The sequence below is a fragment of the Rhodnius prolixus genome, unplaced genomic scaffold, assembly GCF_049639745.1.
Source record: "Rhodnius prolixus isolate KJV_2025 unplaced genomic scaffold, Rpr scaffold_10, whole genome shotgun sequence".
NCBI lineage: Eukaryota > Metazoa > Arthropoda > Insecta > Hemiptera > Reduviidae > Rhodnius > Rhodnius prolixus.
In genome coordinates, this window is record NW_027411615.1 from 20,192,691 (window position 1) to 20,207,630 (window position 14,940).

General features: G+C 34.8%; 1 protein-coding gene and 1 long non-coding RNA gene across 2 annotated transcripts in view; one reads left to right on the forward strand and one right to left on the reverse strand.

Moving 5' to 3' along the window:
- The window catches only part of LOC141457327 (uncharacterized), a 315,830-nt gene that overhangs the window by 253,373 nt on the left and 47,517 nt on the right, over positions 1 to 14,940 (forward strand). Inside the window, exon 3 of the mRNA XM_074134167.1 lies at positions 4,114 to 4,249. Within this exon, the coding sequence (XP_073990268.1) occupies positions 4,114 to 4,249 (136 nt within the window). The remainder of the gene's footprint in view (positions 1 to 4,113; positions 4,250 to 14,940) is intronic.
- The window catches only part of LOC141457328 (uncharacterized), a 136,725-nt gene that overhangs the window by 84,671 nt on the left and 37,114 nt on the right, over positions 1 to 14,940 (reverse strand). The window lies entirely within an intron of this gene.

Consider the following 14,940-nt stretch of genomic DNA (forward strand, 5'->3'; position numbering starts at 1 on the left):
TCCTCCTCCTTCTCCTCCACCTGATTCAGTCAAAACAGAAGGCGCTAGGGGTTTCAACAAAAATTTAGTCGGTGAACAACTCATCGTCGTAACTTCAACAGAAAAATCAAGCCTAAAATAAAAGAAGTGGATGTAGCACACGGGCTCTTTGTTGCCATATGGCAACAGCAAACTTTAACTAGTTGTAAATCAAAGTAAGTAAAGTAAAGTAATCGCCTATTTTTTCAGGCGGGGCTTAACGTCCAACTAACCAATTAGGTGTCGTGGTCGGAGGCGACTAGCAAACATACTTTACTGTAAATTTCTTTTATTAACTATTAAATAAAATCCAAGGCCTAAGACCGGGAATCGAACCCAGTACCACAATACATATTAGCGTCGCAGGTCTCGCCTCTAACCCGCTCGGCTACCGTGGCGCCTTGTAAATCCAATGTAAACATTGCAAAATTAATTTTTGTTTTTCCTAGTGGTACAAATACATCCACTAAAACGAAAAACTTCGAGAAATTTCACTTAAAATTAAATAGTAAACAAACTCTAACTAACTCTAGAAGCTGCTGAAGGTATTGGAGATCAGCCATTGTTTTATAATTTTTCTCACTTTAGTTACTGGACACAAACAAAAACCAAGCCACTAATTGCAAAGTAAAAGGTTTCTTCTAAATGCTAATAACTTCTAATTACACAGGTCTACAGTGATTTTGCTGTTTTGAGTTTTTGAGTCATTTTGAAGTAATATGCATGTCCTGATACCAAGTATGATACCCGTTTACTTGTATCACATACCATTTGTTTTTTAGTAATAGTCTTAATTTTTTAGTCTTAGTAGTGTTATTGCATACTTCACACTATCTTTTATTATTAATATTGTAACGAAGTTGACCTGAGGAGCCTGGAAAGCCTTTATAGATGTAACCGAGAAGTTTTTAGGAAACACCAAAGTTCCTAACTACGCAAAATTAGTAGCCAGAATGCTTGAGAAATTCAGAATTCCCGGGTGCAACATGAGTCTTAAGGTGCACTTTCTATTTTCGCATTTGGATGTATTTCTTGAGAATCTGGGGGGCGATGAGCGAGGAACAAGGCGAACGCTTCCATCAGGACATCCGGGAGATGGAACGACGGTACCAAGGACGATGGAGTATATCAATGATAGCGGATTACTGGTGGACGCTTCAAAGAGAAGACTCTGCAGCAGGTTCAAAGAAAAGATCACTGGAAGGCAAACGAAAACGTTATTATTGATTAAATAACATTCTAGTGAATCAAAATTGTGCATTTCCAAGTAATACAATCAGCATTTTAATCAAAACTGTATCAACATTTGAAAAGAAATGTGTATTTTTTGTAATTAACATTGAATTTATCATTCTCGATTTGTAAAAAAACCTGATGAGATAGGAGAAAAGGGGAGGTTATTTTTGAAAATGGCTGTACTCAATTGTATATAATCACTTTTCAGAAGTAAAACAGCTCTCAAAAAGTTTCATTTTGTAGACCTGTGTTATCGATAAACCAAATACAAGATTCGTGGTAACGTTCGAAAATATAAAGAATTTTGCGTTGCCATTTGGCAACAAAGGTCCTTAATGGGTTAATTACGAAAAATCTTGGTTTATTAACAAATTAATTTCTTGGAAAGGATTAATTAAAAATGACACCAGTTTCAGTATTTTCATTTTTGATGAAGTAAGGCTTCTCTGTCCTGAATTAAGATTGGGTTGTTTACTTTAGCTTTGTCTCGGTAAAAACTGTTGCAAATTTTTTGGTTAAATAAGGTATTGAAAGGTAGATATATTATTATTTGCAACATATCTTTGCTAAATTTGTAATTAATAGTTTATTGTTTTATAAAGCGTTGTGTCAGTTTTAAGGTATGTAGTATTAGTACTCTAAAGAGAAGTGATTAGAATGGGTTTAGGAAGGAAAGCATTAGTTAAATGAAGACCACCCTCCTATTTTACAAACATTGATACAATGGGTGGCTTACACAGTTTGCTTAACCAACTGTTCAGACAGACTATTTCAACAGACATTCTTCTTCTTTACAAAGGTACTTTTCATGTTATCCTTTGAACTTATAAACAAACAATATATATATATATTTTTTTAATGTGAAGTTTATAGATAGTGTTTCTAGAAGAAGGTAGTTATAATAATTTTTTCCATTTTATGTTTTTTTCTTGTTATTTAATGGCGAATCAAAATTATCACAGTCGAATCCAAATGTATTTTCGTTCACCTTTCTTGCAGCAATGTGGAATCCACATTGATTGATACATTGAATTGACTGAATCCATTGATGGATTTTTTTTTTTCTTTTTTTGGCATTGCCTTTCGCCATACAGCCAGCATCGTCTCGTCTAGGTGCTTATCACTAGAATATCACTCACTCTCCATTCTTACTTATAAATACATTCGCTTCACACATTCATCCCTCTACTATATACAACTATTTACATAAACTACAACTAATGGGTGGATCAGTACTCTATATTCCTGCCATCCTTATAGCTTAACCGAAATTAAAACCACGTAATCCTTCTTTAATCATTTCCTTGCATTGATTCTATAACTTTTTAAATACATTCATATTTCATTGTTAGCTCTGCTATATACTTAAGCACATATATGTTGGTGGAAAATGTTATGTCTTCGTAGCGAAACGGTGCATCTAAATACCTGTGTATATGTCGTCAAACATTCGTTTCCTTTCTACCACATAACGTGGACATATCATTACTATATGTTTAAAATCCTCCTCCTCATTGCAAATCTACGCAAAGAGGAGAGAGGACCTTTTGTTGATCCTGTGAAGATACGATCCGCACACCGCGTAGTTCGCTCTCAGCCTGATTATTGTCATAACAACCCATTTATTAGTGACAGTTCCCTTAAACCATGGTTGTAAATAAATTTATTGTGCTTCCTTGATATAAGAAGTTTTGTTATTAAATATTTTCTGTAAAACTTTAATAAGCTTATTTAACGTAACTAAATAATTAAAAAACGAATATTAAAAAAATAAAATAAAAATTGAAAGGAATATAGAAATAAAAATAATATTTTAATAAATAATTAGATATTTTTAATTATAACAGTTAAAAAAGTTATAGTGTTACCTTATAGAAATTTAAAATGGATTCTAGTGATTCTAATTCTGAATAATAATAATAACAATAAGGAGGGAAGGGATTAGCTATGAGGTTAGCATACTGGACTCCCACGCGGAGGTCCCGGGTTCGAATCCAGCAGCTGACCCTTAGATTTTCTCTTCCTAGGAGCTTCTTACAGCTCACTGTCCGGTGATGGACAGTGTTGTCTGTAACGAGAGAAAACTGTCCGGAGGCCGGCAGTGCACTGGAAAAAGCTCCGGGCGCTAATAACCTCAGCTGTTGATGCGCAAAAAAAAAAAAAAAAAAAAAAAAAAAAATAACAATAAGGGATAATAATAATAATAATAACTTATTGGACTCCCACGCGGAGGTCCCGGGTTCGAATCCAGCAGCTGACCCTTAGATTTTCTCTTCCTAGGAGCTTCTTACAGCTCACTGTCCGGTGATGGACAGTGTTGTCTGTAACGAGAGAACACTGTCCGGAGGCCGGCAGTGCACTGGAAAAAGCTCCGGGCGCTAATAACCTCAGCTGTTGATGCGCAAAAAAAAAAAAAAAAAAATAATAATAATAATTTACTGCTAAGAGAAGGGATTAGCTATGAGGTTAGCATACTGGACTCCCACGCGGAGGTCCCGGGTTCGAATCCAGCTGCTGACCCTTAAATTTTCTCTTCCTAGGAGCTTCTTACAGCTTAAGTTACTACTTAACTCCTGTTTAGTTTTTTTTTTTTAGTTAATAACCCTAATGGTTACAGAAAAAATATAATATTTAACTCGTGTGCAAAGTATTTTCCTCACACTCGGCAATTTGCACTTGCACTCGCCTCGCTTCGCTCGCTCGTGCGTGCAAACCCTGCCTCGCGTGAGGAAAAGTACCTACTTTTCACACTTGTTAAATAAATAACTATTTTTTTCTCTTCCATGATAAACTATTTTTTTTTCGGAATTAACTGTCTTAAGCAAGCTTTTCTAATCAATAATATTTTCATTTTTTCAGTTAGAAATGTCAAACGACTGGCAAGTACATTTGAAAAGACTGGATTTGGCCAGTACCGGCCGATATAGATGCGAAGTATCAGCAGAAGCTCCTTCCTTTCAAACCGTTTCTGGCCACGGAGATATGGTCACTGTTGGTAAGTTAATTCTTTTATTGTTTACTGTAAACTGTTAAAATGGAGTGGTGTAATTGGGTACTCAGTTTTCGAGTAAGCGGAAAGCCTAAAAATAAATAAAAAAATGGCAAGCAAATTTCAAACATATGGGTCTCCAGCTAAAATATGAAAAATATGTAAACGTAATAATATTACGTAGATATAAAATTATATATATAGATTTATATAAAATAGACGGAGCTCTAGTATTAATATTTGCATGAAGCGGGAACTGGTTATACTTTAATATACAAATGCGCGTACATTATGTATTTTGAGTGGTAGTGTCGGGCATCCAATATCCTTTAAGCGTCAGTATCTTTTATTGCTTACTTATAAACTCTCCGACTGCCTTATATTTCCAAATTTATTTTTATAAGTTTATTACTTTTTGCATAACCAAAATATTTATCAAAATTTATGCATATTATTTACATTACGCATCATTTTTGGGGAAATTTATCAACTGTGCTGAATAGGTGATTTTGTCCTCTTTCTTTTTTCTCTTATCAAATATGAATGTCAGCCGTTTGTAGGTAACATAATGATCTCTCTAATAAATGAAGTACCTTCATAAAAATTGCCTTTTAATTTCTATTGTCTTTGTTGAAATTTCGACGCTGTGTAAAATGTAGGATGCGTAAAAATGCCTCTTAATCCTTTACCTATCCATTATTTAAAAAGAAAAACTCTTCACTGAAGCTTCCAGGAATTCTGAAGTTACAGTGGTGATGAATGAAAGATTGCTCAACGATGGTTTGCATTTTGTGGGTGCTCGTGCTATTAATCGATTGTGGTACGATTATTACAGTAAGTGTAGGTAAGAAAAAGTGCAGTGACGAGTGCTTAATTCTTTGCAAATCTGCTAAAACCTTTACAGAACATAATTTAATAAAAGTAAAGTAAAGTAATCGCCTATTTTTTCAGGCGGGGCTTAACGTCTAACTACCTATTAGGTGTCGTGGACGGAGGCGAATAGCAAACGTTCTTTACTGTAAATTTCTTTTATTAACCATTAAATAAAATCCAAGGCCAAAGACCGGGGAATCGAACCCAGTACCACAATACATATTAGCTTTGCAGGTCTCGCCTCTAACCGCTCGGCTACCGTGGCGCCTACATAATTTAATAATAAAACAAACAAAACATATGGATAGAACTATACAGATATAAAATTTAATTACTTACATTGCTCAATTCGTAAAGAAAGCAATTCCAATAGGATTTGCTCGAGCTCTAGATAGAAATTTATCCATACGAGAGAAATGAGAGCTTGATCTATTATGCCAACCTGCATATAGCCCTGTTCTGCCTGTCACCATCACATTATCATTTTTGCTGATAAATGGTTTACCTGGTGGCTGGCGATTTAGCAGTGTAGATGAAGTCACAGAGCAGTATAAGAAATCTGCTATTTTATCTTAAATGGTACGCTGCAGCTCACCGAAACAAATAGGATGGGCTATATTTTCGATATTGCCATAAACTTTTATTATTATTATTTTAATGATTTAAGGCGCGTCAACATCTAAAGCAGTGGTCGCCAAACTTTTGAGCGTGTGAGCTAGCATAGCATTTATAAATCTTCTAGTGAGCTACCAAGGAATACTGGACGAAAGAAAGTACGCAAAATGGAATTAACACACGTTTATTGCCTACAAACATACATTTCTAGTATTAAAATCTACATATCTGACAGTAAGTGTAACAAAAAGTTAAAATGTACATTTCAATGAGAGGAGTGGAACTGTTTTTGGTCATCAAGTATTTTCTTGAAGTTTGGAGAGTATGTTGTAGCATCCATTCTGATGCAGTTGTCCAAATGTTCATCGGTCAGTCTGTTTCTATGTTTGCTTTTTATGAACTTCATACTTGAAAAAGATGCTTCACACATGTAGGTAGAGCTGAACATAGCTTTCAATCAATGCAACTTGGATATTTTTCTTTGGGGACTAGAGGCCAAATATTTGCAGTGGTAGAAAGGGTTCTTAGAGACAGATCATTTTGAAAATCGACAAATTCCATTTCAACTGCAGCCTGATCTCCACCCAAATGTTTTACAACACAAGCTGAGAAATCTTCTGCATCGATCTCTACAAAAGGAGAGTTGACGAATTGTGCCACAATCAATATGCTTATAAAATCTTGGAATCGTTGATCGAATTGTTGTCTTAAGTCTGAAAGAATTTCAACGTATTCTTGGTTATTGCTGAGGTGCTGGGGAGGATTTTGTTTGTGGCCGTGAGCTACCCAAAATTATCCGATCGACTGTTTGGCGACCACTGATCTAAGGTTATTAGCGCCCGGAGCTTTTTTCAGTGCACTGCCGGCCTCCGGACAGTGTTCTCTCTTTACAGACAACACTGTCCATCACCGGACAGTGAGTTGTAAGAAGCTCCTAGGAAGAGAAAATCTAAGGGTCAGCAGCTGGATTCGAACCCGGGACCTCCGCGTGGGAATTCAATACGCTAACCGCATGGCTAATCCCTTCCCTTATTGTTATTATTTATTATACAGTCTTTATTTATTAAAATAAAAATATAAATAAAATACATTTACGCTCTCAGACTTACAATAACTCGGCAATCATTTCCTCACACAAAGAACCGGTCCTGATTCATAGTTTCCTCAAAGCCATATATAGAATCCCCTTGTGCTTTGGCTAAAAAAAAATGGAGAACTACAAAATAACAAAAATAAATAAAGAAATAAATAAAAACGAATGTAATTACTTCACTTTCTAGGACTCTTCGTGGACCAACTGTCTAACTTTACTAACCAGACAATGCAAACCACACTAACCAGACTTCGCCTCAAACGATCCAAACTTTCACCACACTGCAAACAAATTTATCTACGCACTGATAATCAAACTTTTCTGAACATACGAACTGGAATTTCGGTACTCAGCCAACAGGTGGTTGCTAAATAATTTCAAAATATTTTATATATGTAAGACGATTTTCAAAAACAGATTTTATTATTCTGTAAAGAATAAGTAAATTACTAGTTATATTTCACCGTCGTTAAACACTATGGAAAACTGTAACGTAAACACTCTAAAATGACGCTAAACCTTCCTATACTATAACCTAACCTTCAGGCTGTGTGGCGTTGTCGGCAGCCCCCTATGATGGCACTTTTACATCAAAAAACTGTAACGTAAACACTCTAAAATGACGCTAAACGTTCCTAGACTATAACCTAACCTTCAGGCTGTGTGGCGTTGTCGGCAGCCCCCTCTGATGGCACTTTTACATCAAAAAACTGTAACGTAAGCACTCTAAAATGACGCTAAACCTTCCTAGACTACAACCTAACCTTCAGGCTGTGTGGCGTTGTCGGCAGCCCCCTCTGATGGCACTTTTACATCGAAAAACTGTAACGTAAACACTCTAAAATGACGATAAACGTTCCTAGACTATAACCTAACCTTCAGGCTGTGTGGCGTTGTCGGCAGCCCCCTCTGATGGCACTTTTACATATATATGTTACATATACAGGGTGTCCCAAGGTATATGGATAACGACTTTTTCTCGGAAACTAAGATAGCTAGAAAAAAACTAAAAAATACGTGTTCCCTTAGTTTTTTGTTAGGAATCCAAATTTACTTTGCAAATTTTGTTCGGTGCTTCCAGAAGCGAGATACAGGCACCAACTTCATTTTTTCAAATGGGTAGGTGCGGTTTTTATTTCAGAAATAGATTCCTCTATTTTTTTAAAGAAAAATTTACTTGAACGGTTTTTTTCTGTGAGCGATATTTTAGAAGTTATGAATGAAAACATGATTCTTATAAGAAATTTCAAAATGATAATATTATAACGGTTTTTTGATTGAATAAGAAGAAAAGTACTATTTTATTATAAATTTTGACTCATTAATATTACAGATCATGCTCGAAATGGCCTTCACCGTTAGAGATGCATAGACATGCTGTTTCCTGCCAATTGTCCCCTTACTGCCAAAAAAATAGATTCGGCTTTAACCGAGTTACAGGCATCTATTATTCTCTGCTTTAGTTCATCTACAGATGCAATCCCGGCTTGATTCTGATGCACCTAGATTTAGAAATGCTTTTAGATAAGCAGAAATAAGGAAAGAAAGAAAAAAGTTATGAATAATCACCTTTTTTTTCGGGTATCCCCGAAAGGAAATAGTCCATAGGTGTCAAATCCGGTGAACGAGGTGGTCACTGAATCGCCCCCTGTGTCGATATAATGCGCCCATCAAATTGCTTATCGAGATATCTCTTTACATGCCTGATGGTGTTATGTCGACACGGATAATAAAATAGTACTTTTCTTCTTATTCAATCAAAAAACCGTTATAATATCATTTTGGAATTTCTTATTTAATTTGCTTTAAAATAATTATTTTAGTATGAAAAGTATTGCGTGTCATGCCACTTATGACATACAGCCGGATGTTCAAAATTCTCCAAGAAATTCTGCTTCAAATTGTGCGTACCACGTGATGAGTTTGTAATTTATAAGTTTTCCACAAAATACGTGACCAAAAACTTGCTTAATTTACATTTTATATTTTAGAAATTTAAAAAATAAGTAGAATAGGTACTGAAAAATTTAAGTTAATTCTGTGAAAATATTACTTCAAGATTGATAAAAGTAATTATATAAACATTCTCTAATTTGCCAAACATATTAACAAAACAATAGTAATATTGCGTGCACAGTGAAAAGTGCAATATAGCAATTTGCATGCAAACTAACCATATATTATTTGTGTAATGGCTGTATTATTAGTTGCCTGCAGTAATTTCAAATTATTTGTTGGCAGTAATTGAAAAGCTCTCTTTCCTTTTTCTTGCTGTTCTTGCTGTTATATTATAACAGCTCGTTAATGAGCTTTCCTTCTTAAAGCTTTGTAGCACGATGTCAAAGAGAAGATACTGTCATTAGCAAGGTATTGAATTTATTCGTCAATATTTTATTTTAAAAATAATAATTTCTGGAATATAGTAACAAATATAGATATATTAGTTAGTAAATAAATATTTTATATTAATAAGTTTGTCAGTATTAATTTTAGACTCTTCTTCATGTATGTTGGTAAACCTGCGGGTACCCAAACCTCACCAAACAGCACTTAAATTTCTCGTCCTTCCGAACTGAGTATACAAAGGTGACCTGTAGAAGTAGTTAATGTATACTTCTATTTGGGTTTAGAAAGTGCACGGGTTATAACCCAGTAAAAGAGAATAATAGATTAGGCGCTACGAGATTTGTCCAGAAAGTCTGCCCCAACGTAACCCAGAGATTTCTAAACAGAACTATGCTAGCCTTAATGCAGACTTTGAGCAGAACCTTGTGGCTATTAAAACCGCCTGCTAACCAATCTTTTACATTTTTACATTTTATACACTCTCGTTCTGTCAACAAACAATGACTTATTTAGGGATCCCATTAGACCTCTTTGATCGCCTAGATCAGCGTTTTCCAAACTTTTGATTAACGTACCACTAGGTAGTACATCATGCTAAATTGTTCCACTTCGTAAAAATGATTGTATTTCGTGAAATTTGTTATTCCGAGTGACTTATTTTATTATTATTATCTTAATTTGTATAGAGATATAATGTAACTGTTACAAAAGGAGTTCAAGTTCATGTTCACTTTATAAACTTTGTAAAGTGTAAGATCTTAGTTTTAAAACTTTTTTTGTAATAATTAAAAATTGCGTACATATTTTTCTCTTCAAAATTATTAATTAATTTACAAAGTTCTTCTTTAGGATTATTATATTTGTGCCCAAATCTTCTAAATTAATTTCTTTTAAGCATTCAACTACCTGTAAGAAACAAATTTAATGTTGCTTGGATAGGAGCTTACTCATTACAATCAGTCTCTTTAAGCAGATTTTTACACAGTTATACTTTAAGTTCTGTCACGTGATAATTCTATTAAATTTTCTTTATCTTTTATTTATAATGATGTAGCTTTTCCTAAATTTTCTTTACAGAAATCGAATTATCATTTGTGTTTTCGGGTTTTGGAAAATACTCCATGAAAGACAATTTTAATCCTATTAAGTGCTATTATATTTTCTCGTATATCTTGAGACAGACTAACCTTATTACTGAACATATTAACAACTTTACTGCATAATATTATTAATTAAAATAATTTTTATGAATTATAGGAAAAAACGTTTCTATGATATTTTTATGCTTTAATATATTTTTTTAATTGTTTATGTCCGCCATTATTGATTATTTTTCGTTTACCACCAACCAGCAACTCGCATATCACCAGTGTATGGATACCACAGGTTGGGAAACGCTTGCCTAGATTCCCAGTTCTGTTGATTTTGTATCAGTAGTTTTTACTTTTTATCAAATGTAGCTGGCAAAGTCTATGGGTTGCGTGAATGTAGGTAGGTTTAGGATTGTAAATAAGTGAGATGAATATAGAGTACTCCATTCAGTGTGTATGTATTTATCAGGATGAATGTATTTATTAGGACGAATGTACTTATTAGGATGAGTGAATGAGTTAGTATATAAATTTTGTGTAAATAGGTTATTTTAAAATTTAGGTTAGTTCTCTATGCGGTGCGAGCAATATCGAGTACTCCACCCCAACATTAGTTAGTTAGGTTAGAAGAAAAGACTATTTAGGGTTCCGAGCTGGACGAGGCTGTACTGATAATATTTTTATTTGATCCTCATTAATACAAATTAAGCTTTCCCGGCCTGGTGGTGAATTATACGGTGTTTTTGTAGACTTTAGAAGGGCCTTTGATTCTGTGAATCATACCTTACTTTGGTCAAAATTATTCCAGATTGGGATTAGCGGTAAAATTATAAGATTTCTAAAAGTACTTTATGATAATGCAGTCTTGCAAGTTAGGGTTGGTAATCAATTATCGGAACCAATAGAGGTCACTGAGGGTGTTTTGCAGGGGGAGTCGTTGAGTCCGCTCTTATTCAATTTGTTCATTTCCGATATTGAGACTTATTTTAGAAGTAGGGGACTGTTCGGCGTTCCTGTGGGGCATCGCTCTGACATTCTGATGTTGTTATATGCCGATGACTTGATAATCTTTGGGGATTCGTTCACCGATATTCGATCGAAACTGAAATGCTTGGAATCGTACTGCAAAGAAAATTGTTTAAATGTTAATTCCAATAAAACCAAAATTATTAGGTTTTCAAAAAGTTTTAAGAAAAAAGTCAGAAATTTATACTTTAACAATGTTTTGATAGAACAAGTTTCTAATTACAATTACTTGGGGGTTTTATTTTCTAATTCCGGGGTTTTTCTAAAAGCGTCTGAAAATGCGGTATCTAAAACAAATGCGGCTATTGGAACTGTGTTAAATACTTGCGCTGCATCGAAATTAATCTGTTGGGATTCCAGGGTTAAACTGAATGAAGCCATTGCGATGAGCGTATTATTGTATGGTGCCCATATATGGGGGCTCAGGTACAGCAACACGTTGGATGCATGTAGTCTAAATTTTTACAAGCGTTTGCTTGGATTACCGCGTTGTACGCCCAACTTTGCCGTGCGTTTGGAATTTGGTGTGGTACACATTAGTTATCTTCTTCTCAAGTTTGCTGGTAACTGGATTTATAAATTAAAAGCTATGTCGCCCGACAGATACCCGTTGCTGTGTTTTCTAAAGCTGTTGGAATTAAGTCGTAATGCAGTAAATACCAAGTATAATTGGGTTTCACAATTAAATTTCTTGTTTCCTTCTTTAAATCTATCAGATATTTTATTCAATGACAATATTTCCAGTTTGAAGAAGCAGTTGAAACAGTTTTTAGTTAGCTATAAAAAGTCGCTTAAAGAATCTGACCTTTGCAAATTGCACAGCTCCAATTTCAGTTTAATCTATTCTGCGTTAGTTTTTAATGATCAGGAGCCACAGAATTATTTGAATTTTCCTATTTCTTTTAAATTTATACGATTGCTCTCTCAGTTGCGTTTGTCCTCTAAATATGTATTGAAGATTAGTATTGGTAAAATTACATATACATTAAATCCAAATGAAAAGTGTACTTTGTGTAACACCGCCCAATTTGAAGATTTGTCCCATATTTTGTTAAATTGCCCAATATATTTACAATTTCGTTTAAAATATTTAGGTTTCTTACAAGAAGTTGATCAATTTAATTTTCCAATATTATTTCATAATATCAGTGCCGAAAATATAAAAAAATTATACTATTATGTGGAAAATGTGTTAAAACTGAGGGCATTTATTCTAAATGAATAATACAGTGTTTATAATAATATGAATTATTGATTTATATGAATATTTAATAACTCATTTATCGCAAGAGATTTTGATTTCTATTAATTATTACTTAAATTATAACACTGGTATTGTTTTCTTTTGTTTGCTATGTAAGATGTACAAGTTTTTCTTTTTGTTTTTTGTATATGTACTGTTTTTTGTTTTTTGTAGCAACTCCTTTGTATAGGGCTATGCCCATGTAACAAATAAATAAATAATACTATTTAGGGCAACCAATAGGTTAGTTTCGACAAGATTAGATGTTAAAGTAAATCAAGCCATATATTGTAGTAAAGTGTCTATTCTCCGGTATAGTTCAGGTGCAAAGGACCTTCGATGTTGCGCACCTTTCAAAACAAAACAAAAAAAGTTTATTCTGTTTAAAATCAGACAAAAAGTTTTTTTTTAAATTTATTTATTTTCACAACTGCAGTATAATTCTGCATCAAGTGAAGCTGATGCAACATGATAATGGAATAGATACATGAATACATGAGGGGAGAATTCACCCATTGGTGAAACTCCCAAAGTGGTACAGTTCCAACTATTGTACATTGGCTCTTACTTCATTCACCAGCGCCACCTGCGCTTCAACCGCCTGGGAGGATTTCCTGGTAGAGTGGTAAGTTGAGCTACTAGAGGATTAGGATGTAAGGTGATAGATGTGTGGAATTTAATATAACGAGATCTTACAGCTTTTGAAACATAGGGTGTGACGTAACGTCGAAAATTAGGCTAATCAGTCAAAAATGGTCACAATAATAATAAATTTAATAATAATGATAATAAGAGTGTTAATAATAATAATAATAACAAAGAAGAGCAAAAAGAGCTTCAAACAAGTGCAGTGGTGGGAATGTGGTAGTGGCGAGAGGGGTAATGCAGTCGGAGAGGGGTGTGGAGCAGTCTGGAGTAGTCAGTGCTGGAGGGAGAGTGAGACAGAGAGCGTCTTAGCTGCGGAAAAGAGCAGAACGAATTGAGCTAATCGGCCGACCCGCTTCTTCTAAACGTTCCACTCTACACCGAGAGACAGAAACCGCTGGCTCGAGCCACGAATTACCAGGAACCATCGGCAGAACCAGGTGACCGTGCCGCCCCCAACAGGTACTGAGTGTGGTGTGGTTCCTCCCTCCTCGTCAAGCCACCAGGACTGGCAGGGCAAATTAATCGCCAAACCCGAACAATTATTAACCTAACCCCCCCCCCCCGTGCACTAGATTATTTTGTGTTTCGTTTATATTATATATAAAGAATAAATATTTTATTTCAGTTATTAACAAAACAGATCAATGTATATATATTATAGGTAAATTAGGTGAAGGATCCTTTTATTTTTGTTTAATATTATTCTAATCTTTGTCTTGTCAAGTAAAAATAAGGTTGTACACATCCTAGACTTGTTATTTATTCCCCTCATTGTAATTATTGTTATTGTGATTATTCGGTGTTCTCGGAAGTTCCTTGCCCTAATCTGACCACATCAGCGGAACCGCGTCTACTAGACGACCCTACCATTGGTAGTGTCACAAGGGAACAAGGAAATCTCGCTGCAAGGTTAGAGTTAGGGACATAGTAAGGAGCACTAGCGATTCTACGGAGTGTTTTTGACTGGAAGGATTGGATTCTGTAGATATTGGAAGCTTTGGCTGAGCCCCAAAGTTCCATTCCGTAAGTCCAGGCAGGTTTGAGTATCATTGTTTAGATAAGTCGTTTATTCTGTAGAGAGAGTTTAGATCGCTTGTCGAGAAGTCTAGAGATAAGTTTGAATCGTCTGTTCAGTTCTTTCCGTTTGAGTCTAGTATGTGGATTCCAGGTTAGGCGTTTGTCCATGAAGAGTCCTAGGTACTTAACACAATCTGTTGTGGGAAGAGGAGTAACAAAAGGGTTAGAATTACAAATAGAATTTTGAAAATCGAAGATAATTTAAAAACTATAAAAACTGAAGGAAGGCAGAGTTTGGTGCCGTTTGTAGAAAATTAAGATCAAAAGTCAAAAAAATCATCAAAGATCATCGTACAGAAGAATGCGTTGATGGTGATTGAGCTGAATGTAGTTGTTCGCTTTTACTTTTTTTAAAAAAGAGTTCCTTTCTGGTTGTAGTTCAAAAGAGTAATTCTCCATGTGTGCGAAGTAAATGAGGAGTTTGTGTGCGTAAAGGCGTAGTTAGAGTTAGGGGAAGTAATATAGACAGCAAGATACAAAGAACACGTTTCTTACTGTCTCAACACACTATCTAATAATAAAACGTACAGGAGCAAGTCAGTCCTTTTACTTCTGACACAATCCTTTCTTCCTGACACAATCCTTTCTTCCTGACACACTCCTTTTCATACAAGAAAACTTTTTGTATTTGCCATAGTGAACTCACAATATCATTCAAAATGATGTCTTTCCTAACTATATATAT